The sequence below is a fragment of the Perognathus longimembris genome, chromosome 17 (genome assembly GCF_023159225.1).
Source record: "Perognathus longimembris pacificus isolate PPM17 chromosome 17, ASM2315922v1, whole genome shotgun sequence".
Classification (NCBI taxonomy): Eukaryota; Metazoa; Chordata; class Mammalia; order Rodentia; family Heteromyidae; genus Perognathus; species Perognathus longimembris.
This window is the reverse complement of record NC_063177.1, coordinates 33,686,376-33,712,220: the sequence shown is the minus strand read 5'-3', so window position 1 is coordinate 33,712,220 and position 25,845 is coordinate 33,686,376. Positions and strand designations below refer to the sequence as shown.

Genomic DNA, 25,845 nt, shown 5'->3' with positions numbered 1-25,845 from the left:
GTCATCTCAGATTAAGGCCTTGACTCATATCCTCTGCCTGCAGATCCTGACCCAAGAGGACTGGAACAAAGTCCTCTACAATGGCATGGCCTCCACATCTTCCTGGGCTGCGCTTTACTTCATTGCCCTCATGACCTTCGGCAACTATGTCCTCTTTAATCTGCTGGTCGCCATTCTGGTGGAGGGCTTCCAGGCAGAGGTAACCCCTGCTCTGACCACCTTACCTGCCCGAGCTAGTCCCACTTTCAGGAGTAATGGCTGCCTGTCTTGAGCCACTTCCTCCTTCTGCTGCCAAGTTTCGGGGGGAGGGCAGGCTGGGAGGTACCTCTGGCCACACCTCAGGGTAGTGGCACTGGATCTATGCTCCTCCTGTCTCACCACACAGGAGATGGGATGGCTGAGTGGGATCCCTGAGTTTTAGGTTAGTGGCCAGTGGGCTTCTCTCAGTTAACGAGAACCTTCCCAAGCCCAGTGCTAGGTGCAAATGGTGCAGCTAGACCTCCTCCCACCCCCACCCTGAGTACAAGTGCTCCTTGGGGCTTCTGGGGAAGATCCATCTGGGCTAAGGGGTGTGGGAGGCTTGCGTGCAAGTCATCTGAGCACAGGCTGAGCTGATAAAGATGCCACCAGGGCCAGGACAGGGCTGAGCTGCCCAGGGTGAGAAATGAGCCCAATTAGCTGCAGGCATGGCAGAGATGAGCGTCCTATTTCCAGCCCAGACTCCCATCACCTCCTTCATCAATTAATATTGATTCACATTGATCCTACCCTGGCTGTGCCAGGGCCCAGCCTCTCTGTCCAAAGGGCTGCACCCCTTACCCCACTGCCTTCTCCCTCAGTGCTGCCTCTTCCCACCTCAGCCCTCAGATTCTATCCTAGCATCCTGGTATCTCAGGCAGGCCAGGTTGACCCAACCTAGAAATGCTCCAGCTTGGGCCTGGAAGAAGCTCTTGGTCCACTTCTCTCTGGGTGACCCGGATGGAAACTCCCGCTGCGGCCTAGTCTATAAATACCTAGCACACGGTGGAAAAACAAAAATCTATTTTCCAACCCTTTCCCAGCCTTTACAAGGGAGGGCTGTTCCCTATGGGCCAGGCTAGACTGGGGTGGGGGTGGGGGTGAGGGGGGCGCAGTTTGCGGGTCCATCCATCCCACACCAGCCTTTCTCCCTGCTTCAGTTTTAATTCTCTAGTTATCTATTATCGAATTTCCTCCCTGCTGGGTGGTAGCGAGGGTAGCTGTGGGGGAGGCTTTGAGGATGGCTGGATCCTCTAATAGGACAGGAGGCTATCAGTGCTCTTTCTGGAAAGGGACACTTCTTCCGGGGTTTTCCTGGGCCTGAAGAGTTGATAGGGGTCCTTGTAGGGCTCCCTCGAGAATCAGTGTCTTTATGGCCTCACACCTGACTATTGCTTGTGGCTCGCAGGAGGAAGAACAGAGTGAGGATGGTCCCTTTAAGCCTCTTTGAAACAGCAGCTCCTAACACAAAGCTTCCCTCACAAAGATTCCAGGGAGCTCTGTTGGGAAATGGAAAATACCCAAGTATTTTCCCTCTTTGCTATCAGCCACCATGGCAGTCCTGGGGGGTGCCCAGTGCAGACAAACCCCCTCCCCATCACTCAGCATTCACAAACACCTTGTTAAATTGAGTGCGGCTGAGCTGGCCTGGTTGCTAGGCAGCAGCCATGGCTGAGTGTGGGAACAGAGCTGCCTGGCCAGCTCCAGCCCAGCCCGGTCACCCTGGCCCTGCTGGGGATCTGTGTGAGCAGCTTCAGCGTGGACTCCACAAAGGCTCCTGGTCTTTAGAGTTCTCTAAGTACAGAGAGGGGGTCCCAAGGGGGCTGGGATGATTCAGGTGTGGTACCCGCTTCGTGAGGCTGATCAGTAGTGATAGCTCTGAAATACCCAGGTGAAGGGCCTGGACCTCTCCTCCGTTGTCCTGCATGTGGTGACACACAGATGCTCGCTCCTGGGTGGGGTTTTAGAAGGTCCCATGGGTCTAGCAGGAGAGTCTGGCTTTGCTCTTATATTGGTCTGGAATGTTGGTTTGGCTTCTTTCTCTTCTTTTTTTTTTTTTTTTCTACAAATAAGACAACCCACCTCAGAGTAGGGCACAGCTATCCCATTTTGATGGACTTCCCCAGCAGGAGATCTCAAGGGTAACCCCCCCCCCCACTGGCCTCATCATCCTGCCAGGGGTGGGCAGGGGGTGGCCCTGGGGACAGAGCCTGCTTGGCTGTTGATTTCCTGACTCGCCAGGGGGAGCAGCGCCCTGAATTCCAGTATATTTATCATCTACACACTTAATTAAATGAGCAGGCAGCAAGGCCCTGTGTGTGGCCATTAATTGATATTAAACAACATCAGAGCCATCATCCCAGTGTTGTCACACAGTGGTACCTGTCATATCCCATCCCACTCGGCGGAGCAGCTGGATCCTTTCTGACTTGGAGGGACTGTGGCTGGGAGTCTGAGAAATCAGGAGGCCTGATTGTGCCTCCTGTTTGAAGCCCAGTCACTGGCTTCTGTTCCCTTCTCCTTCTGGCCCTCCTTACCTTTACCCCACACCCATGCCTCAGAGCCCAAGGAGCTGTGTTATGAGCTGGAGAAGCAGGGTCTTGACCCACAGCCTCTTACTCTGCATGACCTGTGTCACTTTTCATAACTTCACTCACCTTAGGTGCCTGTCCCTAGAAGATGGTCATGGTTGTATCATTGCCCACCTGTAGGGCAGTGAGCTAGTGTTCATCACTGTGCACCACCCCCTCCATGCATGGTCACCACTGTTTCTAGGATGACTGGAGGCCTGGAGCCTTCCCTGCCTTTGTTCCCATAGTCGTGGCTTCTGCCCATATCCTTCAGATTCATTTTGGCCTGGGGGGGGGGCCTGTGGTTGAAATCTGCAAGGCCGTCAGGTCCCATTCCCATGCTCTGCCATGTGTCTCTCGCTTCCCTTTGCTATGGGGTGTGGACCCTCCTTGTCTTCATCCTCTTGGGACACTGCTGATATTTGAAGGCCCCAGCGCCTGTGACCAGCGGCCCTCCCCTGCCTCCCCCTCTCCCTGTAGGAAATCAGCAAACGGGAAGATGCGAGTGGACAGTTAAGCTGTATTCAGCTGCCTGTCGACTCCCAGGGGGTAGGTACGAGATCACAAGTCAGCATGCCCCTGCGCCCATCCACCCCCCCCCCATTCCGCCTCCTTGTCTCTGTGCTCCCGTTCATGCTCAGCTGCTGTGCAACCTGTGGTAGCCGTGGTGGTCATTGGTGTTGTGAGGTTTGCTTTGATTTTAAGTCCCTTCCCCCTTGAGGACACAGAATGGAGGAGCCTCTTGGCCTCTGCCCTCATCAACCCACAGGCACATTCCCATATCTGCCAGGCCGATGGATAGGCTGGAGAAGGAAGGGACTTAGAATCCTCTGTGTGCACATGTGTGTGTTGGGGGGGCGGTGCATCATGTGTGCCTGTGCCTACACTGAGGTCCCAGGCAAGTCCAGGTCAACAGCTTCAGTGGAGTTAAGACCTGTGGCCATGGGGCATGCTCCCCCTCCACTTCTCTCCCTTTCACTCAGTGCCCTGGGCCTCCATTGGAGACCCCAAACTACCTCAACTCGGGACAGGTCCTTGGAGGATGTGGGAATGTGGGTGTGGCTCTTACCAGGACATTACTGGAATTTTAAATTCATCTGAGTCTCAGGCTCCCTAATCACCCAATTAGGTCTAGCCTGCTACCTCAGGACACACTCGTCCTATGGCCCCCACATTGAGCATGTGCCTTGAAGTTTCCTTGCACTGGCACTGGAATTTGGGGCGAAGCCAGGCTTCCCATGGGACCCCCATAGTGCTGCACATCTCAAGCAGCCCCCTGGAGATCCCACTTGATAATTAGAGGCCTCGTTAGGGATATAAACTGAGTTAATGAAAATGATCCCCTGAGATGCCAATTACCCAATATTTATGTCCTTATCAAAAGTAGCAATCAAGTATTTTTTTTTATAACTTCTTAAGGAGAAGTGTGTGATTACTGGGGAACCTACTGACCTGCTAAGAAAGATGGAAAAAGGGATCTCAGAGATAGAGAAGTAGAGATAGGGCCAGAGAAGGTCTGGGGTGAGGGTAGAGAGCAGAGGTAGACAGACTGAAGTGACATCCTTGGGCCACTCTGGCTGGCCAGTGTATTTCAATGTCCTCCAGGGGCCCCCAGGTTTGAGGCTTGGGAAAGGAGGAGCCATGGATAGAGGCCTGGTGACCTCCACTAGACTTTCAGGATCGAGGCTTTAGTGAACCTTTCACTCAGGTCTCCAGCTCCTCCTGCCTGTGCCACGTGCCTGCCTGGCCACTCACTGTAGTCCCTATCTCAGAGCCTTATTGCCATTCCAGTGAGGCTGGTTGTGCTATGGGCTTTGGTGGCCTTTATCTGAGGTGTGGCTTGTGGGAGGCAGAGGCACAACCTTGGTAAACCTTGAGTCCCCAGCCTGGATAGTCTGGCCTGCTCCTGTGCATGCCTCGTGACGTGGTTGTTGGTTCCTGTGGCCCTTTCTGTGGTGTGTGCGTGTGAAGAGAGGGAGACCTTGGTCCAGCCCAATGACCCCTGCCTGGCAGGGCCCTAATGGCCCACTGTTCCCTCACCCTAGGGAGATGCCACGAAGTCCGAGTCAGAGCCTGATTTCTTCTCACCCAGCGTGGATGGCGATGGAAACAGGAAGAAGCACTTGGCCTGTGAGTACCTCTCCTAGGATTGCAGCCCCTGGTGTCAGGCCAACCCTGAATGGACTCAGGCTCTCTACCTCTGTCCTCCTGCAGTGGTGTCCCTGGGAGAGCACCCAGAGCTTCGGAAGAGCCTGCTTCCACCGCTTATCATCCACACAGCTGCCACACCCATGTCACTGCCCAAGAGCTCCAGCACCGGCCAGGGCGAGGCTCTGGGCCCCAGCTCTCGTTGTACCAGCAGCAGTGGGTCGGCTGATCCTGGGGCAGCCCATGAGATGAAGTCACCGGTAGGGGATGCTTATGGGTGTCCATGGTGGGAGAAGTAGAGGGCAGAAGGAAGAGGGGATAGAGGCCTATAGGCTTCAGCCTTGGAAATGAAAGAGCAGGATTCTTATCCTGTTTCTTCTGTCCCCTCATTGAGTGACAAGACTTCTCAGAGCCTCTTCTGAAAAGTAGGTTTTAGACCCCCTTTCTTCTCACATATTACCATGTCATTTCTGAGTCTGTGGCAGATATTGCTAGATATACGTGGTATTGTGTGTGTGTGTGTCTGTGTGTACTCTTGTATATGCCAGTACTGAGGCTTGAACTCAGGGCCTAGGTGTTATCTCTTAGCTTTTTTGCTCAAGGCTGGTACTCTGCCACTTGAGCCATAGCTCCATTTCCAACTTTTTTGGTGGTTAATTGGAGATGAAAGTCATGTATTTTTCTGCCAAAGCTGGTTTTGAACTGAGATCCTCAGATCTCAGCCTCCTGAGTAGCTAGGATTACAGGTGTGATCCACTGGTGCCAAGCTTCACATTTTTGTGTGTGTGCAGGACCTGGGGTTTGGACTCAGGGCCTGGGCACTGTCCCTGAGCTTTTGTGTTCAAGGCTAGTGTTTTGCTAGTTGAGCCACAGCTCCACTTCTAGCTTTTATGGTGGTTAAGTAAAAATAATAAGAGTCTCATGGACTTTCATGCCCACTTGGCTTCAAGCCATGCTTCTGAGACCTCAGCCTCTTGAGTATCTAGGTTTACAGGTATTAGTCACCAGCACTCACCTAAGACTTTATTTTTAATTGACAAATAAGTGTATGTATTTGTAGAGTAAAATGTGTTATTTTGATATATGTATACATTATGTAGTGATTAAGCCAAGCTAATTATCTATTACCTCACATACAGTTTTTGTGATATGAACACTGAAAATCTACTCATAGCAGTTCTGCAAAATATATTATGACATCATTAACTGAGCTGTGCAGTAAATCACAAAATTTATTCCTCTTTTTTTCTGCCATACTGGGGGCTTGAACTGAGGGTCTCACATTCTTGCTTAACTTTTTTTTTTTTTTTTCTGGAGGCTGGCCTTCTACCACTTAAGCCATACATACCACCATTTCTGGCTTCCTGCTGGTTAATTGGAGATAAAAATCTCATGAGATTTTCTGCTGGGACTGCCTTCAAACCAAAATCCTTAGAATTCAACCTCCTGAGTTGCTAGGATTATAGGCATGGGCCATGGGTGCTGGCTATTCCTTTTTAATTGAAACTTTGTATCTTTTTTTTTTTTTTTTTTTTTTTTGCCAGTCTTGGGGCTTTAAATCATGGCCTGCTCACTGTCTCTGGCTTCTTTTTGCTCAAGGCTAGCACTCTGCCAACTTGAGCCACAGCACCACTTCTGGCCTTTTTTCTATATATGTGGTGCTAAGGAATCTAACCTAGGGCTTCATGTATACAAGGCAAGCACTCTTGCCACTAGGCGGTATTCCCAGCCCTGAAACTTTGTATCTTTGACCATCTTTCCCATTCCTATCTGCAAACTGTATTTCACTGTCTACTGGAATGAGGCCAACTTCTTTGTATTCAACATATGAGATCATGTAGTGTTTGTCTCCCTGTGTCAGACTTGTTTCACTTAGTGTAATGACCTCCAGGGTTATCCACATTAATACAGATGAGAGACATTTCCTTCTTTTTAAAGGTTGAATGGTATTCCATTAAATAAACCGGTTATATATGCTCTCTTTTTCCCCACTTATTGATTGAGAGTCCTTATGTTGGCTATTATGGACAGGGCTGCAATGAACGTAAGACAGATATATTGAGTTCAAATACTTCTGACACATATTCAGTAATGAAATTGCTGGATTATACAGTCTTCCTATTTTTAGTTTTTTGGGAACCTTCATACTGTTTTTCATTATGGCTGTACTAATTTACACTCCCACCAACAGTGTGCAAGGCTTCCCTCTCCCCATATCCATCTTGATAGCCTTTCTAACATGTGGGAGGTGTTGGCTCGTTATGCTTTTAATTTGCATTTCACTGGCGATCAGTGATGTTGATTTTTTCTTTCCCCTCATAGATCCCTGTTGGCTGTGTGCCTTCTTCTGAGGAAAGTCTATTCGGGTCCTTTGCCTACTTTTTGTTTTATTTTGTTTTGCTTTTATATTGGTTCTGGGGCTTGAATTCAAGGCCTGGGCACTGTCCCTGACTTCTTTTGCTCTAGGCTAACCACTCTACCCCTGGAGTCACAGCTCCAATTCTAGCTATTTGCTAGTTAGTTGGAGATAGGAGTCTCTCAGACTTTCCTGTCTGGGCTGGCTTCAAACAATGATCCTCAGTTCTCAGCCATGAGCTACTGATACCTAGCTCCTTTGCCCACTTTTAAATGGGGTTGTCTTCTTGTTTGGGTCATTTGACTTGTTTGAGTTTCTTCTTGTGGTTGTTTTATATTACCTATCACCAGCCAAATGAAGAACAAGGGCTGTTTCCATATCTCCTTTACAGATGAGGAAGCAGAGGCAAAGAGAAGTTTAATAACTTGCCTCAGGTCACACAGCTGAATGGTGAGCCAGGATCTGAACCCAGGCATGGAGTCCAGGGTTCTTGTTCACTCCCAGTGTCATGCCAGTGAGGCTTGCCAGAGAGGGGTAGAGCTCTGTAGCCCTGAGTGAAACCACCCCTCCTCTTTTCACCCATCAGCCCAGTGCCCGCAGCTCCCCACACAGCCCTTGGAGCGCGGCAAGCAGCTGGACCAGCAGACGCTCCAGCCGGAACAGCCTGGGCCGTGCCCCAAGCCTGAAGCGAAGGAGTCCTAGTGGGGAGAGACGATCCCTCTTGTCAGGTGAGGGCCGGGAGAGCCAGGATGAGGATGAGAGCTCAGAAGAAGAGCGGGCCAGTCCAGCAGGCAGTGACCGGCGCCATCGAGGCTCCCTGGAGCGTGAGGCCAAGAGCTCCTTCGACCTGCCGGACACCCTGCAGGTGCCTGGGCTGCACCGCACAGCCAGTGGCCGCAGCTCTACCTCTGAGCACCAGGACTGCAATGGCAAGTCAGCTTCGGGGCGCCTGGCCCAAGCGCTGCGGCCCGATGACCCACCGCTGGATGGGGACGATGGGGATGATGAGGGCAACCTGGTGAGTCCCTCATGGACATGGTGACCCTTTACTGCTGATCTTAACAGAGGGCAACAGGACCCAGGGGGCAGTGTGTCCAAAGGAATGCCCAGCCTGGAAGCTGACCTCCAAACAGCCCCTTTCTCCCTCTGCTCTCCTGCATAGCCCCAGGTCTCTGTCATGCCTGGGGCTGTGGCTGTGCCATCTTTGGTGGATATGAATGGTTTCAGGCAGATGTGTATGAATCTTTCATGGCCCTCCCCCTGTGACTCAGAAAGACCCATCACTCATCTCTCTAAACTGATGTCCCTCTCCTGTCCCCTTTTCTCATCTGGACCTCATCACAAGCCTTGACTTCCAGCCTGTCCTTACCCAGCCACCCCTCCCCCAGCTTCCTCACACTCCCCCATGTCCTCTCCTCTGGGGATGGGTCCAGGGCTCCAGGATGCAGGGTTAGCATGTGAGGAGAAGGACCAGTCTCCTCTGTCCAGGTGTGTCTTTGAGCAGACAGCTGTGATGAGTACAATGTTTGATAATTGATGCAGCTTTCAAGCCCAGCAGGGAGGGAAGGAGGAGGGCAAGCGGGAGGATGAGGGGGTGGACTGGGATGGGGGCAGGGATGGGATGAGCAGAAAGCTCGTAAGGGGGGTACAGAGGTGGAGGGGGAGATGAAGCAGGGAGTGATGGCGATGTTCAAGGGGAGATAGAACCCACAGGGCTTAGAGGGAGATGGGCGGTAGTTTCAGGAAGGAAGAAAGGTACAGCAGAGGGCTGGGCTAGAGGTAGGAAAGGTGGGGACCAGATCAGGGGTCTGGTGCTGTCCAGGAGTCAAGGTGGGTTGCAGGGTGGGGGGGGGGGGGTATCTAGGAGGCCTGGTCCTGCTCATGCCCCAGGGTTCCTTCCACAGAGCAAAGGGGAACGGATTCGAGCCTGGATCCGAGCCAGGCTCCCTGCCTGCTGCCGTGAGCGAGACTCCTGGTCTGCCTACATCTTCCCTCCTCAGTCAAGGTAGGTTGGGGCTCTCTCTGTGCTATACAGTACTGTCCTGCTGTGGGGATGTGAGGACTTCAGGCTAGGGTCCTTCAGAGGGTAGGATCTATGAGCAATGCCTTCTCTCTCAGTCTTTGCCTCTCTCCCGGAATAGATTCCGACTCCTCTGTCACCGGATTATCACCCACAAGATGTTCGATCACGTGGTCCTCGTCATCATCTTCCTCAACTGTATCACCATTGCCATGGAGCGCCCCAAAATTGACCCCCATAGTGCTGTGAGTCACTGGGACTATCACCATGGCTGTGGAGTTCTCCTGGGGGTCAGGCCTTTCCTGGTTCAGTGTGAAGAACAAGGAAAAGAAGCCAGAAGGCCAAGAGAGTCACCCGCCCACCCAGGCTCACATATCAGAGACACGAGTCAGGATTCTCCCTTAGGTCTCTTGGACATGACCTTCCAGATCCTCTCCTGCCCCAGTTTCCCCTCTATGAGCATGCCCAGCATAGCCAGGTGCTCTATCGTAACACAAGTTCTGTTCCCTGTGCCAAGGGCTTTCAAGGCACATGGGTGGTAATCCTGTGAGAGGATGGTGCACATAAGACTGTCCTGCATAGGCTGTGCCTGGCCTAGAGGTCTTGTTTTCACTGTGATTGATATATTATTAGGGACATGTCACCCAGTCTTTCCTGTAGATAACATGGAAGCTGCTCTTTCCTCCTTGTGGTCCTGTCAGGTCACAGACAGGTCAGTTTTCTGGGTTGTAGTTGGGGGGTGTTGGTCACTTATGCTTGGCTGGGAACCTGTCTGTCCTCCTGAGGCCAAAAGAGGTCAGAGACATGACTATGGGCTGCCCTGATTAGGGGCCTCTGGTCTTTGGGATGAGCACAACTCATTTGGGGAGCTGTCTCTCCCAGACTGGCATCACAGCCTCTCCCTGCTTTGAGCAATTCAGATCCTAGAAGGGCATAGGACCCAGCCTGTTTCTCCACTCAGCATGTTATGCCACTTTCTTGGTGTGGCCAGAGGTGCCCCCTTCCTCGCCCCTCCTCGCTGCCTCCCACATCATTGTTTGGATTTCATTGCTTCTGGGGCTTCTGTTTCCCATTAGGGTGGGCTCCAGCCAGGCCAGGGAGGGGGATAGAGGAGCCTGAGGAATGGAGGGGCCGGACTAGCAATATGTGGGTAAGACAGTACCCTGGCTGGGATGATGACATCTCCCCTCCCCCGACCCTGTGTAGGCCCTGTCACTGCCCCCCCGCCCCCTCCCCCCCCCCCCCCCCCCCCGCTCCAGTTCTTATTGTTCCTGCTTCCCTCCTTCCCTTTCTCTGTTCCCAACTGTCAGGCTTGCCGGCTCAGGCTCTCTACACCCCTCTCTTTGCCACCAGGGCTGACCTCAGCCCATAGACACCAGCATACTAGATTGCTCATGCCTGGCATAAATGCAGTGTCTATGGAGTCTGTACCCAGGTCCCTCGCTTGCCTGCCGCTCTATTTCTGGGGCACACAGCAGGAAAGCAAAGCTGTAAGGAGGGTAGGATGGCAGGCAGGAGTCAGAGATCAAGTTAAATCCTGCTGTAGTTTCAAGAAAGAAATCAGGGAATTGGGCCTGGAATTTGAGACTTGGATAGCAGCACTGCGGTGCAGAGTGTGTCCCTTGTGTTTAGGGGAGATTCTGTTCAGGAGTAGGGGCAAGACTGTTCATGGAGCTGCAAAATGAGACTGGGGCCTGGCACTGATGGGTGGGGGAGAGGAAGAGGGTGAGGGAGGGGGAGAGAGCACTTTTTGAGGTTCTCTGCATTGTTGGGGAGGGTGGAGGTCATCTTCCTGCTTCAAATGTTCAAAGCAGCTTTGGCTTCTGTATGCAGAACTAATCTGGCCTGTGGATGGGGCCTCCTGGTGGGCAACATCTGTCTCTTCTCTCTTGCAGGAACGCATCTTCCTGACCCTCTCCAACTACATCTTCACTGCAGTCTTTCTAGCTGAAATGACAGTAAAGGTGATGGGGGTTGGCTGCTCGTTTGGGCCCTCTGGTTCCTGCTGAGCGTGGGGACAGTGGGCGTAGCTGAAGGTGGAGGGATGGGCTGGGGACAACAGGGAAGGTGAGCAGTGACACAGCGGTGGTCTCCAGGTGGTGGCTCTGGGCTGGTGCTTCGGGGAGCAGGCATATCTGCGCAGCAGCTGGAATGTGCTGGACGGGCTGCTGGTGCTCATCTCAGTCATCGACATCCTGGTGTCCATGGTCTCCGACAGTGGTACCAAGATCCTGGGCATGCTGAGGGTGCTGCGGCTGCTGCGGACCCTGCGCCCACTCAGGTGCCCCCATCCCTGGAAGCTCCACACAGCCCCCTCCCTAGCAATATATGCATTCCTTTAGGATACCTGTCAGCATCCAATCCTTCATAGGTCCTGTCTCCTGTCTAGGACCCCACTCCTGAAAATATTCCAGTTATAACCCTCCAGAACACCCCCTCCTGCTCTCACTGCCTTGCGGTGTGTCTCTCCAGCAGGACATGCTCATCAGGGCCAATTTGTGTGACATAACCAGTCCTGTTCGGGGGCACAATGTGAAAGGCCAAAAGCAGGGCCCTCGTGGCCTCCAGGGAGAGCCAAAGCTCTCCCTTAGGGGGCCCCTCGGGCTGATGCTTGCTTCTTCCTGTGAGGTGACACACACTCTTGCTGACTGTCCCCCTTCTACATCTGTCCAAGACCACCCCCAGAGCAGCAGGGCTCTTGACTGCAGATGCACCCTTACAAAGACCCCCTCCAGCCAGGCAGTCACTCCTAGCCTCACTCAGGAGACTTAGGGTGTCTCCTGGATGGGGAACAATACTGACTTAATAGTGAGACTTCTCTGGCTATCATATCCATCTTCCCACCCCACCCCCCTGCCCCTTATCTCCCTCCTCACACCTCTCCCAGTTTGTCTCCTGCTCTCTACATCATACAGGCATCCCCAGGGAAAGCCTCCCTGAGTCACCTCCGCTCAGGGAACATTTGACATCCTGGGGGTGGAGCTGGGGAGGTGGGAGCTGAGAATGTGCGCCACCTGTTTGGAGAAATTACAGATGGGGGTCCTCATGGGGGGAGAGGGGGCTCTATGAAAAGATGACTCTGTTCTGCACGGTGCGCTCAGAAAGCAGAGCAGATGAAGGGACCATGAGCGGAGGTCAGAGGGAAGGCAGAGTCCCAACAGGGTAAGGAAGAGGGAGTGTCTGAGCTAAAGAACAGAGAACCCCTCTCACCCCTCTTCCCTCTGCCCTCCAGGGTAATCAGCCGGGCCCAGGGTCTGAAGCTGGTGGTGGAGACACTGATGTCCTCCTTGAAGCCCATTGGCAACATCGTGGTCATCTGTTGTGCCTTTTTCATCATTTTTGGCATCCTGGGGGTTCAGGTATGCTGGGTCCAAAGGATTGTTTATGAAAGCCTGAAGTGTACTCCTCTTGTCCTCTGGGCCAGGCTGGTGCTGCTGTCATCAGGGAGGAATAAACAGATTCTTCCATCCAGGAGCTAGGCATCAGGTCCATTTGTCTCTTACTGGGAAAAGAGAGGAGGATTTCCAAAGGAGACTTGGCCTCAGAGAAACTTCAGGCCCATGGCAGCTGTAGACTCCAGTCTCCCCCCCTCCCCGCCCCCCGCTCTTCCACACACAGGCACACACTGGCCCCAAGTCTACTTGGGGATCTCCCTTCTTTCCCTGCTTGAGCAAGGTGGGCTGTTTGCCAGGTCTGGGGATCCAGGGCCCAGACAGCTGGGCCAGGTTAGTGGAGCGCTGGCAGGCAGACGGGTGCAGACCCCAGACGAGGCAGGAAGTGGGGGCTGCTGGGGAAACCTGGCTTCTGGCCCAGAAAGGAAACTTGACTTTAGAAGAAAAAGAGCCCGAGCTGCCTGTAGGATTCAGCAGACGCCTTGGGGTTGGGAGAGCTGGGAAACAGCGCCCCCCCACCCTTCATCTTCTAGTGTCCCTGCTCCAGCTGCAGGGTAGTCAGCTGGCTGTTGAGGTAGTGTGGGAACTTCTGGGTAGCTACCAGCTTCGCTCTGGCTTCCTCTGATGCCCACTGTGCCCTGGGGAGGGGCTGTTCCCTGCTTTCCTAGAAACTCTCTAGCCCCAAGGACCAGGCTGCATTTGCCAAAGCTCCACAGAACTTCTCTGCCAGGCCCTGCACCCACACACATCCCAGTACCCGCTCTCTTCCCCACTTCCCGGCCTCCTTCCTTGGCTCAGGGGAGTGAACCGTTGTTGAGCCCAGTCCTGAGGTTCTTTCAGTGGGTTTTGGTCTGTCCTAAGCAGCTCATTCCAGGCCCTTGGTCCTCCTTCCCTTCCACACCCCTCCACACACCCCAGTAATCATGCCTGATCTACCCTGGTATAAGAGTGAACTTTCCAGACAGGCACACATTCTAGCCCTTATCTGCCAGCTACTGAGTCTGACACCTTTAAAACCTCAGTTTTTCTCATCTGTAGAGTGGGGCAGAAAAATCTCTCCCCATCACTGTTGTTGTGAAAATGAAACCTCCCAGTGGTCCTCTTCACTTGAGTATGTGTCAGAATCACCCGGGCAGCTTGTAAAGGATCAGGCCCACTCAGTAGATATGGGGTGAGCCTGAGAAAGAATACTTCCCAAGGACCCACACCACTAACCAGAGCACCACTAATTTACCTTTTAGTAGAAGGTGAAAGACTCTCCTCTTCCCCTTCTTCCCTGTCCTCCCTTTTGGGGAAGGCTCCCATCAGGGATACTGACTTGACTGGCCATGGAGTTGAACCCCTCCCCACAGGGCATACTCAAGAGTTCTTGGGCCCACAGGTGGGGTGGGGCTGGGCCAGGGGTTCTGGACTCCCTGACCATCTCTCTCTCTGTCTCTATCATGTGTGTCCAGCTCTTCAAAGGGAAGTTCTTCGTGTGCCAGGGTGAGGACACCAGGAATATTACCAATAAGTCCGACTGTGCCGAGGCCAGCTACCGGTGGGTTCGGCACAAGTACAACTTTGACAACCTTGGCCAGGTGAGCCTCAACCTGCAGGGATGGGGAGTGAGGAGTCAGTGCTCTATGCTGATTCCTATAGAAGAAGGCACAGATCGACTGGCCCTCTGCTACCTTAACCACCAGCATGTCCCAAAGCTAGTCCATCTGCACACCTCAACATGTAGGCCCCTGAGAGTCTCCAGCCATCTCAAAGATTAGGAAATTAAAGCTCATATAGGGTAAGGGACTGGCTCAGGGCCACAGTGCTACATGGCAGAGCAGAAAGCACATGGGCCAGGCTAGTGCTGCGTGGGGATCTTGCTACTGTCATTGTCAGTTCAATTGCTGTGGACAACTGACCTACCAGGACTGGTTTCATCAGTTGGTGGATGTAGTATCTTCTTGGGGCTCCTAGTAAGGGTATAACATGATAAGGTGAATATTTGCTCAAAATGGTTAGGGTATAGTCATGCACTGGTGGCTTCTGCCTGTAAACATAGCTACTCAGGAGGCTGAGATCTGAGGATCATGGTTCAAAGCCAGCCAGGGCAGAAAAGCCTGTGAGAGGGCTGGGAATATGGCAGAGTGCTAGCCTTAAGCGGGAAGAAGCCAGGGACAGTGCTCAGGCCCTGAGTCCAAGGCCCAGGACTGGCCAAAAAAAAAGAAAAGCCTGTGAGACTCTTATGTCTAATAAACTACTCAGAAAAAGCCAGAAATGACATAGTGGTTCAAGTGGTAGAGCACTAGCCTTGATCAAAAGATGCTCAGAGATTGTGTCCAGGCCTTGAGTTCAATACCCAGGACTAGGAAAAATAAAAAGGTTAGCATGCATTGTATGTCTGTGTGTGTGTGTGTGTGCACGTGCACATGCATGTATACACATGTTCATATATGCATACATGCATGCCGGTAAGGAAGCTTGAATTTAGGGCCTTGTGCTCTTGCTCAGCTTTTTCTGCTCACAACTGATGCTCTACCTCTTGAGCCACGCCTCTGGATTTACCTCTCTGATTCGTCTGCCTGGGCTGATTTCAAACCTCAATCCTCAGATCTCAGTCTCCTGCACAGTTAGGATTACAAGCATGAGCCACCAACACTAGGCTTGGGTTTTGTCAAGAGGATTCCTTTCTGCTCCTCATTTACAGAAACAGATCTGTAGAAAATGAAGTGACTCAATCAGTTTTGCTAGTTTGCTTCTCAGAGTCCTCTGGTTTGGTTTCTGCATTCCCAGGGCTCTGGGTTCCCTTGCCCGAACTTGACTGAGGTTGGAAGCTTCAAAGCAGCATGGTACCCTGGGATAGAGAGTTCTCCTGAGTCCATAATGCAATCTCAAAGGGCTGGGCACCCAGGCTGCTGCCAGTGGTGCTTTGGTGGCACATTCTAGACTTTTTGTTTTGTTTTGTTTTGTTTGTCAGTCCTGGGGCTTGAACTCAGGGCCTGAGCACTGTCCCTGGCTTCTTTTTGCTCAAGGCTAGCACTCTACCACTTGACCCACAGTGCCACTTCGGGCCTTTTCTGTATATGTGGTGCTAAGGAATCGAACCCAGGGCTTAGTGCATGCTAGGCAAGCACTTGACCACTAGGCCATATTCCCAGCCCCATATTCTAGACTTTTAAGTGGTCTGTCTCCCCTGTCCCCCTCCCCAGGCCCTAATGTCGCTGTTTGTGCTGGCCTCCAAAGACGGTTGGGTAGACATCATGTACGACGGGCTGGATGCTGTGGGTGTGGACCAGCAGGTAAGGTTGAGGTGGGCAAGGCCTGTCTCTGTGCTCAGGTGACTCAGCCTGGGCTGGTGCCTGGCATAATGCTGCTATAGACACTAGACAGAAAGAGCAACACCCCATCTTTGCCTATAGGCCTGCAGCACGTATAAAGATTTTTGCATAGTAGTAAACATTTAAAAACTGATACATTTGACATCAAAATCCAAATTGGGGGCCAAGGAAGTCCAAAAGTCTGAGAACACTGCATTTATATTCGCGTAGGGCAAGAGAGAATGCTAGAATGTTCAGCTAGAACAAAGAAGCAGCCAGGCATTGGTGACTCATGCCTAGCTACTGAAGAGGCTGAGATCTGAGGATTGTGGTTCAAAGCTAGCTTGGACAGGAAAGTCCATAAGACTCTTATCTCCAATTAACCACTAGAAAACTGGAAGTGGCACTATGGCTTAAAGTGCTAGAGTACTAGCCATAAGTGAAAAAGCTCAGGGACAGCACCCAGGCCCTGAATTCAAGCCCCAGGAAAGACAGACAAAAAAAAGGGGGGGCAGTTTTTCCTTTGTCACAGTTTCCACTCCTTCCCACTGTATACTGTCAAACCCACAGCATCCATTCACCTATCAGGTCCCCTAGAGTTTACAGAAGCCCAGCCAATATGGACAGTACCTGAGACAGCTCCCACCCTAAGGCTAATGTCTCCTTCACTTGTCTTTCCTGCTCCCTACCAGCCCATTATGAACCATAACCCTTGGATGCTTCTGTACTTCATCTCCTTCCTGCTCATTGTGGCCTTCTTTGTCCTGAACATGTTTGTGGGTGTGGTGGTGGAGAATTTCCACAAGTGCCGGCAGCACCAAGAGGAGGAGGAGGCAAGGCGCCGGGAGGAGAAGCGGCTGCGGAGACTGGAGAAAAAGAGAAGGAGTAAGGAGAAGCAGATGGCCGGTCGGTAGTCTTTCCACATCTCTCTGGGTCGTGCTTGACCTTGGCCTTGCCATTGCAGAGGGCAAGGGGCTGGGGCTGGGGACAGGGAGTACTGCTCCCATCCCCTTCCTCATCTCCTTCTCCCCAACAGCATGTCTGCCTTTAGAGCCTGCATGAAGCAGACCAGGTCAGCCCCATGAGGGAGCAAGCTGCCCACCCCCCAGGGGGTTCCCTGGGTCCCAGCCTCATACTCCCCAGAAGATGCCAGGTTGGAGAGGATGCTTGGCTCTAAGCTCCACTCTCAGAGGAGCCTCAGGAATGAGAACCGAACCTGACACTTTATTGCCCTGTGTCTGTATCCAGTGACCCAAGGATTGGCCCTGGTGTCAGCCCTGCTTTCTCAGAGTTGCGGGGCATGCATCCTGACCCCCTGGGCCTGCCTCATGTCTAGCTGCTGAGCCAGAGCTTGCCAAAACCTACAAAAAGCAGCATCGGAGAGAAACCTTCAAGCCTATCCTCCCTCATTCCAACAAAACGACTTGGCCTCCTGATGTTCGGGGGATTTTTTTTTTTTTTTGCCACTTTCCCTCACCCCCCACCCCCAAATCTCCCCCTGGCTCAGGGAAATCCAAGGTCACAAGAACTCTAAACGCATGACTGTCTGGCCTCTGGCCCTCCAGCCCCTCTCCTGTGCCCCCAGCCTCTCTTACATGGGGAAGGTGAGGCCCCGTACCTTTCCTCCTCCTGCTCTTATGGCATGGGCAGACAGAGACTAGGTGAAAAGACACACATGGAGTCTGGGAAGGATCGAGAGCAGCGGCTGCGTGAGCCGCTTTGTCTGTGGTAGGTGTGCAGGTGCGTGCACACCTGGCTTTCTCCTTCAGGGCTCCCATCTAGATGTCTGGTACTCCATAATCTCCATGCCTCTCTCTCTCTCTTCCCGTCAGCCCACGTCCCTCCACGTGTCTTTCTGTGTGGGTTTCCAAGTCTTTGTGTGTCTCTTCCTGTTTTGGTCTGTGGGTTTCCCTCTCTCCACCCTCTCACACACCGGCTGCCTTCTGCTGATAAGATGTATGCAGTACTCTGGGTTTCCCTTTGGTGTGTGGAAATGTGAGTACCACCAGATGAGTTGGGGGCTGTGGTACCCCTGCAGCCCTCTGCCCTCACTGTATCTCCTGCTGCCTGTGGCAGGCAGGTGGAAGAGGGGAGAGTGTGGGAGTCACAGGAACGATGAGGAGGACAGGACTGTGCTGTCTGTGAGAGGGGGGTGTTCCAGGAAGACGTGGAAGGGACGCTGGCCTCTGGGTAGCCGTGGATAATGTGCTTCCTCATGTCTCCCATCCATCCACCAGTCCCACGCAGCCCCCCTGCCCAACTCCATGCTGGAGTCTGGGCTTTTCTTCCCTATAGAGTCTGAAGCTGAGCAGGTGCATTGTCCCAGCACCACGCTCCCACCCCTGCTCCAGCAGCCCCACTCTTCTTGCAGTGGGTCACTCCAGCAGGGCCATCTGCAGATGGAATATTTTGTTTTTGGGGCAGGAGGTACTTATGGCCCCTGCCTGGCCAGCTGGCTCCCCTTCTGGGGTCTGCAGCTGAGGCCTTGGCACAGGTAGAGGTGGACATGTGTTCTGAAGTCAGGCTGCCTGTCCCTCTCAGGGACCCAGTGTCCCTCTCCATGACCCCAGTTAGCTGGCTGATTTACCTGTCTTCTTCCAGCCAGGTGTGTGCTCAGCACACCCCATTCGTAGTCAGAATGAGGGTCGGAGCTGAGGGGGAGTGAGCTGCTGAGGGGCCCTGCCCAGCACACCTGGTCCAGCCAATGACCAATGTCGTGTTTCGTTCTTTTAGATCTAATGTTGGACGATGTAATTGCTCCCGGCAGCTCAGCCAGCGCTGCGTCAGGTACTGAGTCTGGGGTGTGGGTTCATGCCTGTGGGGACCTACTCTTTGCTCCCTCTCCATGGCTCATTGGTTCTATCCTCGGGGTGAAGGGCTGAGGGCCCCTGGGGCTCCCAAGAGAGCAGGGCCTGAAGCACTGGATCCATGTTATCCTGTAGGCTGGATGGAATGAGACACCTTTGGCTTGACACCTCTTGGATGATGCCTGTCCTCGGTAGAGGTCCCAGCCCCAGCTCCCTGGCCTCCATGGCCCTTGGCCCTCCTCCCTAGTCTCACGGTTTGATTATTAGAAGTGCAAATCTCCCTGCCTCCCTTTGCCTGAAAGGGAGACTTTGATCCAAGGGAGCAGGATGACAGGAGCAGAGAGGGGAAGGATTTGTTTTAAAAATGTAACCATGAATAATTGAACAGGCTCATTAATAGTCAAGTAATCACGGTGGGCATGGCTACAAACAGCAGGAATTGGGAGCCAGAGGCCTGAGTTAGCCACAAGCTTCCTCTTCCCACCCCTCATCCCCCCCCCCCCCAAAGAAAAGGTTTGAGAATGGGTTTTGTCCTTTACTCTAAGAACTATGTCTCTGGGAAGGCTTCCCGGTGCCGCCTGCCCTACCTCACACCCTCCATATCTTGCTTGGTCCCTTGGTCCCACCATATTGGTCCCCAGATGGAGGTTCTGAGGATCAGAGTCTGTGACAGGTCTGTAGGCCTTGTCACGTTCCCTGATGCCTCTGCCTGGTGGTTCCCAAGCTGTTTATCCCCAGGATCTCCCTATGGTCTCTTCCAGCAAATCCCACATTTTGAAAGACTCTTGTCTGAAGTTTGAGCACTTTAATAATGGCTTTGTTTCATCATTTTTTACTAATCCGTGGCCCATGTAATTGCAAATCAGAGCTTCTGAGCCGCAGAAGGCTGCATACTGAATGATGTAGAGAAAGACCGGTTGGCTATTACTATCAGTCTGTGGGGTCTTCACATAGGCAAGTGTGATTTCTTTTAAACTTTTAGAAATATTGAAAAGAATGAAAGGACCCCCGCATGGCTGCCTTCGTAGGCTGCTGAGGGCTTGGGACTTCAGTCTGGGGACCGCTGATTGTACCATTCTCCACTCTTCCCCACTGCCTGATACAGGCAGAGGGCATGGGGTGGGGGGGCTAGGCTGCCTGGTGTGTGGAGGCCTCTGGGACTAACTCATGGGACTAACTTTGCCCCTGGTAAAGCTCTATCTCCTGACTCTGTGGCACTGAGCTATGGTGTGTGGCATTGTGGCCGTCTGTCTCTGGGTGCAGGAGTCTCTGTCTGGGATGGGCCCTGGATTACTGAGGTCTCCACATCTATGCCAGGCTGTTTTGCAAATCCTGGAAGCGTTGGAGGATGAGGGAAAGGTGAGAGGAAGTGGCCTCCAGCTTTTCCCTTGTGGGGCCATGTAGACTGTAGACTACAGTGTTTTACATAATCATGTGTACCCCTGAAATGCTACCCCAGCACAGGACTGTCCCACTGAGGCTTCTGCAGCTCAGAGACCAGGAGATGTCCTGAACCAACACACACAGTCTCTCCTAGTCCATAGATGTAGCATTGCTTCATGGCAAATGCTCTGATTATTCTCACTTTGTTACCCTCATTCTGAATTCTGGCCTGCTCCTGTTGACACATGCATTATTTTTCTTGGCTATTGTAAAGAATCTGAGACCTTGCTGGGTGCTGGGGACTCACATCTATAATTGGAGCTACTTAAGAGGCTGAGATCTGAGTTTAAATCCATCCCTGGCAGGAAAGTTTGTGAGACTCTAATCTCCAAGTAGCTATCAGAAACTTGGATGTGGAGCTATAGCTCAAAGTAGTAGAATGCTACCCTTGGGCAAAAAAGTTCAGGGAGAGTGCCCAGACCCTGAGTTCAAGCCCCATGACCAAAAACATAAATACTCTGAGAGGGTCTCAGAGTCCCCTATATCCTTCTTCCCAGGTTCCTAGAGTTCTCCAGGGTCTCTACCAGAGCTTTCCAAACTTTGTTATATCTAAGAGTCACTTGGAGATAGTGTACAGGTTCCTGGGTCTTCTAGAGTGGTCTGGTGTCTGTAGATTTTACTAGTTCTCAGATGCTGGCGTGCCAATATACCTGTCTACCTCCCAAGAGGACTGGGATGGACCTAAGCCCCTAGCCTGGGGCTGCTAAGAGTTAACCAATAGCAGAGAATACCAGGCCTCTCTCCTAGGACCCACCCTTCCCTTCCTCCCACCCTGGTACTGCTCCCAGCAGGAGAGGCTGCCAGACCCAGGGAAGGAAGCAGAGCAGAGTCTGGTTTTCAGGGTACTGGGCCTGACTAGACACTTGAGTCTGAAGGGAGGGGGCTGGGGCTGCTGCAGGACTAGGCCAATCCCAGGGATACTCAGCCCCCAAAACCAGTTCCTCTCTCCTTAGCCCCTTGTAGCCTCCACCTCTACTCATCCTCACTCCTCCCACAGGCTGAGACCCACATCATCTGAAGGTGTGGGCTCTGCCTTGGGGAGTCCTCATCCCTGGAACTATTTCTGCCTTCTTGCCTCCTCCTTGCCAGTATCCATTTGCAAATCATCAGCCCCAGCCCTGCCTTGGGTTCCCAGTGGCCCCTACTAACTCACCATGGCTGTTGCTGTCATTTACAACCTAGCAGTCCTGTCCTCTGCCTCTGTAACCTGACTTGGGGTCTGGTGCCCTTCTTTCCACTGTTCTTGACTCTGGATTTTTCTCCTCCTACTGGTGGGAGGAGGGAGATAGTGTCAGAACCCAGGCTGGAAGTTGGGGTCCTTCTAGCTGGCTGGTGGCTCAGTGTGGGAGACCACTCATATGCTGGGCCTTTCTCTCCTGTAGATGGCAGAACGCCTACCCAAGAGCAGGCAGCTTGGGTCAGCCTGGTGCTCTGGGGCGGAGGTTTTAATGGGAAGTAGGCTGTGTGTGAGGGATGGGAGGTCCAGGTAGCTTTAGTTCCTGCTGGTCAGAAGGAAGGGATATATAGGGAGGGACACACACACACACACACACACACACACACACACACACACACACACACACACACACACACACACACGGCCGGAGCCCGGAGTCTGTGGCCATAAAGCAGAGGCCCTGCCTCAGTCCTTCTCTACCATGCTCTGGGCCTCTTGAAGAAATGTCACTGGTTGAGTTCAAGCCCACCCACTACTCAGACTCCTCAAGCCAGGCTGGAAAGCGGAATGGGGGTTTGTGGTGGCATCTGCTTCATTTGGCCTGGAGCTTGCCTCCATAGCCTGTCTGGGTGACAAGGGGGTGGGGATGACTGTTCCCTTCAGTTCCCTTCCAGTCTCCCCTCTACATTGTCTCAACTAATAATGTGGCTAATAAGGAGCTGCTTCTTCTAACCTAATTGTATTCAAACATTTTAGTTAATTCTCCATTCATATTTTAGCATAATGGGATCGGGTGCTCTCGGCATTTATGGAGATTAATGCAGAGAAAGAGTTCCGGCTGCTAAGGCAACGCAGGGTGACTAGCGCCCTCTGGTTCTCATGGTACTGAAGGAAGGAAGGAAAGAAGGAAGAGACCCAGCTGGCCTGGCCACACTTCACCATCGGATGTGGATGACCTGTGGTCTCATATTGTCCCCTGCCCTAGGCCTCTCTACCCCTATGTTCCTTGGGATTAAGAGGGCTGCCTGAGCAAACAAAGCCACACTTTGCTGGTCCTACTCTGGAAACCAAGCGATGCCTTCATGTACCCCTAAGGTGCACCTGAACTTGCTGTGTCTCTTGGCCCTGGTTATCCACACCTCAAGGCCGATGGGGGAGCGGAGCCGGTGGGCCTGGAGCAGAGCAGCCCTTCGGGCCCAACATTCTGCTCCTGGGCACTCTTCTTCCTTTGGCCTTCGGTGGGGGCCCACACCAGGCCACTCCCTGCCTCGGTTTACCTCTATTAAGAGGTCCTCTGCATGGGAAAGGGCAATTAAATTTGAGCTGGCCTGGGCCCAAAGCTTCCTGCCGCCCCTGAGCCAGCTGGCTGCTGGCATAGGCCTCAGAGGCTGCAGCCCTTGCTGGCTGGCTTCCGCCAAGACCTCCGGAGAAGGGAAGGCTGTCTGGGACCTGAGGCTGCCCCATGCCTCCCTGTGGGGAGTCTCTTCCCTCTTTGCAGCTGCGTGTAAGACCAACCCATTGACACCCTGTGGATAACATCCTCACCTTGGCCTGGCCCTTCCTCTTTACCTGGAGGAGGGCTCCTACAGTCTCCTGCCCCCAGATTGCTTCTGTCTGCTTAGCAGGCTGACCTCTGGCACTGTAATTTTTCTAAGTAGTTGGCTAATTACAAGAGGAACTCTATGCCTATGACAGATCTCAGACAGTACTTCCAGCCCAGCTTGCAGTCTCGGGCCACCCCCAAACCCGAGGCAGGCTGGGCACAGCCTCATTAGATACTGGGTGAGTCCAGCAAGGAAGATCCTCTGGCTTGAGTCTGGATAGAGCAGAGCCTAGGGGCTCCCCTCCACCCTCTCCATAGGAGGGTGTGGGAGACCGAGGCCCTGCCCCTAGAGGCCCTGTGATGGGCCAGTGCAGCCAGCTGAAATGATTTCCAATTTCCAATCTCCGGTTGTATCTGCAAATCCCAGCTCTGTATAATCTCCTCAGCACCCCTGGGGGCCAAGTATGGAGTTGTCAGAGCCTTCTTCGCCTCTCTGTTGTCACAGCTGCCTCTGAGCCCGATTGAACCAGTGTATTTCCTCTTATTGATCTGACCTCACTGCGGAACACTGAGTCAAGGCTGTGATAAGGGGCTGGCGGATTTTAGAGGCTGCCTTGGGGTGTGGGCTCACCTGGTGGCTAATGTAGGTAGGGAGTCTCTGCATGTCCTGCCCTGACTGTAGCCAGTAGAACAGACGCTTGAAGGGGGACATGGCAAGAGAGCTGTCCTCCCCAAACGGCAGTGAGGGGAGCGCTGGGATGCTGATGACATGGAATGTGTCACCTGTAGTATTAGAGGCTGGTAGTGGGGAAGGACAGTGGGTGGAGGGTGCACAGGGCAGAGGCCCAATGGCTGCTTTGCTCTCCTCCCTGCTCCACCAGAAGCCCAATGCAAGCCCTACTACTCTGACTACTCCCGCTTCCGGCTGCTCGTCCACCACCTGTGTACCAGCCACTACCTGGACCTCTTCATCACCGGTGTCATCGGGTTGAATGTGGTCACCATGGCCATGGAACATTACCAGCAGCCCCAGGTAAGAGTGAGTAATATGCCACCTGCCTCCTACTTCCAACCACCCCCACCCCCCCGCCAGTGAGCACAGCACAGCCTGAACCAGGACATCTGTGTCAGGCAAGAATTGGAAATGCTACAGGACCCTTCTGGTACCCGTTACAGTAACCTTTGGAGGTAGATACCATCTTTTTTTTTTTTTTTAAGATGAGGATACTGAGGCTCAGAGAGGTTATTTGGCTGACCATGGAGTGACAGCTAGGAAGCAGAGGATTTGCATTCTCCACCCAGCACATTTTTATTGTCTACTATGTGCTAGGTTCTGGACTGTTGAAGGTAAAGAAGGTAGAGTGGGGGCGGGGTGGAGGTATGGTTCAATAGAACGCCAGCCACTGAGCAAAGCCTCATACCGAGTTTGAGTCCCAATCTCACAATGACAGCAACAACAAAAAGGCAGAGAGACTGTACAGCTTCAAAAGTCCCTTGTGATCCCTCCAGTCATCCTCTCCTCTGCACAATGAGGAGGTTGAATTGGTAATGTACACAAACCCTTCCAGTCCTGGCATTCTGTGCCTTCCAGCACATTTCTTCGGTCATCTTCTCCTTGTCTCTCAAGGAGAGAGAGAGAGAGAGATCCTTTAGCACAAGGTTTGAATCATTCGTATGAATGAGGAGTCTGGGGTGGCAGCTCCGTCAGCCATTGTGGTGGAAACAGGGAGGTAGGTCCCGTTAGCCTCCCTGTCTCCCATGTGTGGGGGATATGGTAGAGGGGGAAGGTCAGGCATTCAGCATGGGCCTAAATAATGCTGGTTCTTGCCCCCATCCCTGCCAGATCTTGGATGAGGCGCTGAAGATCTGCAATTACATCTTCACTGTCATCTTTGTCTTGGAGTCCGTTTTCAAACTAGTGGCCTTTGGCTTCCGTCGTTTTTTCCAGGACAGGTAACAGAGAAAAGAGAAGGCTGGGGGAACTGAGGGTGGTAGGGGTGTGTCTTCTAGAGAAATAAATACCTAGAAGGATGCTTCTTAACACTGGAGTCCAGCATTAGTCCAAAGCTAATGCTGCTGGAGGAAGGGAGCATCCTGGGTAGGAGGAAACGGAGGACATTTGACAAGACAGGACCTAGAGGCTTCTGACATCTAGAAATCACTGTAACCCAGCCATGGATTTAAAGGCACAGAACCTGCATGGAATGGATTTGAATCCTATCTTTCCCCCTTTATGGCTGATGACCTTGGCTAATATACTTAACTTCTCTGTGCCTCAGTTTCCTTATCTGTAAAATGGAAGATAATAGTATCTATATTAAACTTGTGAGGTGGGCTGAGAATGTGGCTTAGTGGTAGAGTGCTTGACTAGCATGCATGAAGCCCTGGTTTCAATTCTTCAGTACTATATAAACAGAAAAAGCCAGAAGTGGCACTGTGGCTCAAGTGGTAGAGTGCTGGCCTTGAGCAAAAGAAGCTCAGGGACAGTGCCCAGGCCCTGAGTTCAAGCCCCAGGCCTGGCAAAAAAAAAAAAAAAAAGAGAAGCAAGATTCTCAGTTTCTGTTTAAAGCTCTTAAAACAATGCCCAGCATACCTTAAACACCATGTAAGTGCTAAATAAAAAAGCAGAGCATGTCTATAATACCATTCTTGGGGTCAACAGGAAGACTAAGAGTTTGATAGTAGCCTGGGCTACATAGTGAAACCTTGTTTCAAAGAAAAAAATAAGAAGAGATGAATAAAAATGAAAAGCAGAGGACTAGAGGTATGGCTCAAGTGGCACAGTGCCAGCCATGAGCCAACTGAAAGCACAAGGTCCTGAATTCAAGCCCCAGTACCAGCACAAAAAAAGAAGGTGGGGGAAAGAAGGAAGAAAAGAAGGAAGGGAGGGAGGGAAGAAAGAAAGGAGAAAAGCAGAGTCATGTCCCTGGCTGTGTGGAACTTAGATAAGCCAAGGCCCCTTCTGTGCAGGATGGGGGGCTGGACCAGGCTGACCTCCGTCTTTCCCAGCTCCATCTTTCTGTGCCACAATGGCGCCCTTCCCCCACAGTCCCCTTCCCCCACTCAGGGAGCTGT

General features: G+C 52.5%; 1 protein-coding gene across 1 annotated transcript in view; it reads left to right on the top strand.

Moving 5' to 3' along the window:
* Cacna1g (calcium voltage-gated channel subunit alpha1 G) overlaps positions 1 to 25,845 on the top strand; it is a 64,481-nt gene that overhangs the window by 30,202 nt on the left and 8,434 nt on the right. Inside the window, 15 exon segments of the mRNA XM_048365851.1 lie at positions 44 to 199; positions 4,634 to 4,718; positions 4,803 to 4,996; positions 7,679 to 8,110; positions 8,997 to 9,097; positions 9,234 to 9,357; positions 11,008 to 11,076; positions 11,209 to 11,393; positions 12,345 to 12,471; positions 13,959 to 14,084; positions 15,693 to 15,782; positions 16,493 to 16,706; positions 18,534 to 18,587; positions 23,652 to 23,803; positions 24,614 to 24,723. Of these exon segments, the coding sequence (XP_048221808.1) occupies positions 44 to 199; positions 4,634 to 4,718; positions 4,803 to 4,996; positions 7,679 to 8,110; positions 8,997 to 9,097; positions 9,234 to 9,357; positions 11,008 to 11,076; positions 11,209 to 11,393; positions 12,345 to 12,471; positions 13,959 to 14,084; positions 15,693 to 15,782; positions 16,493 to 16,706; positions 18,534 to 18,587; positions 23,652 to 23,803; positions 24,614 to 24,723 (2,219 nt within the window).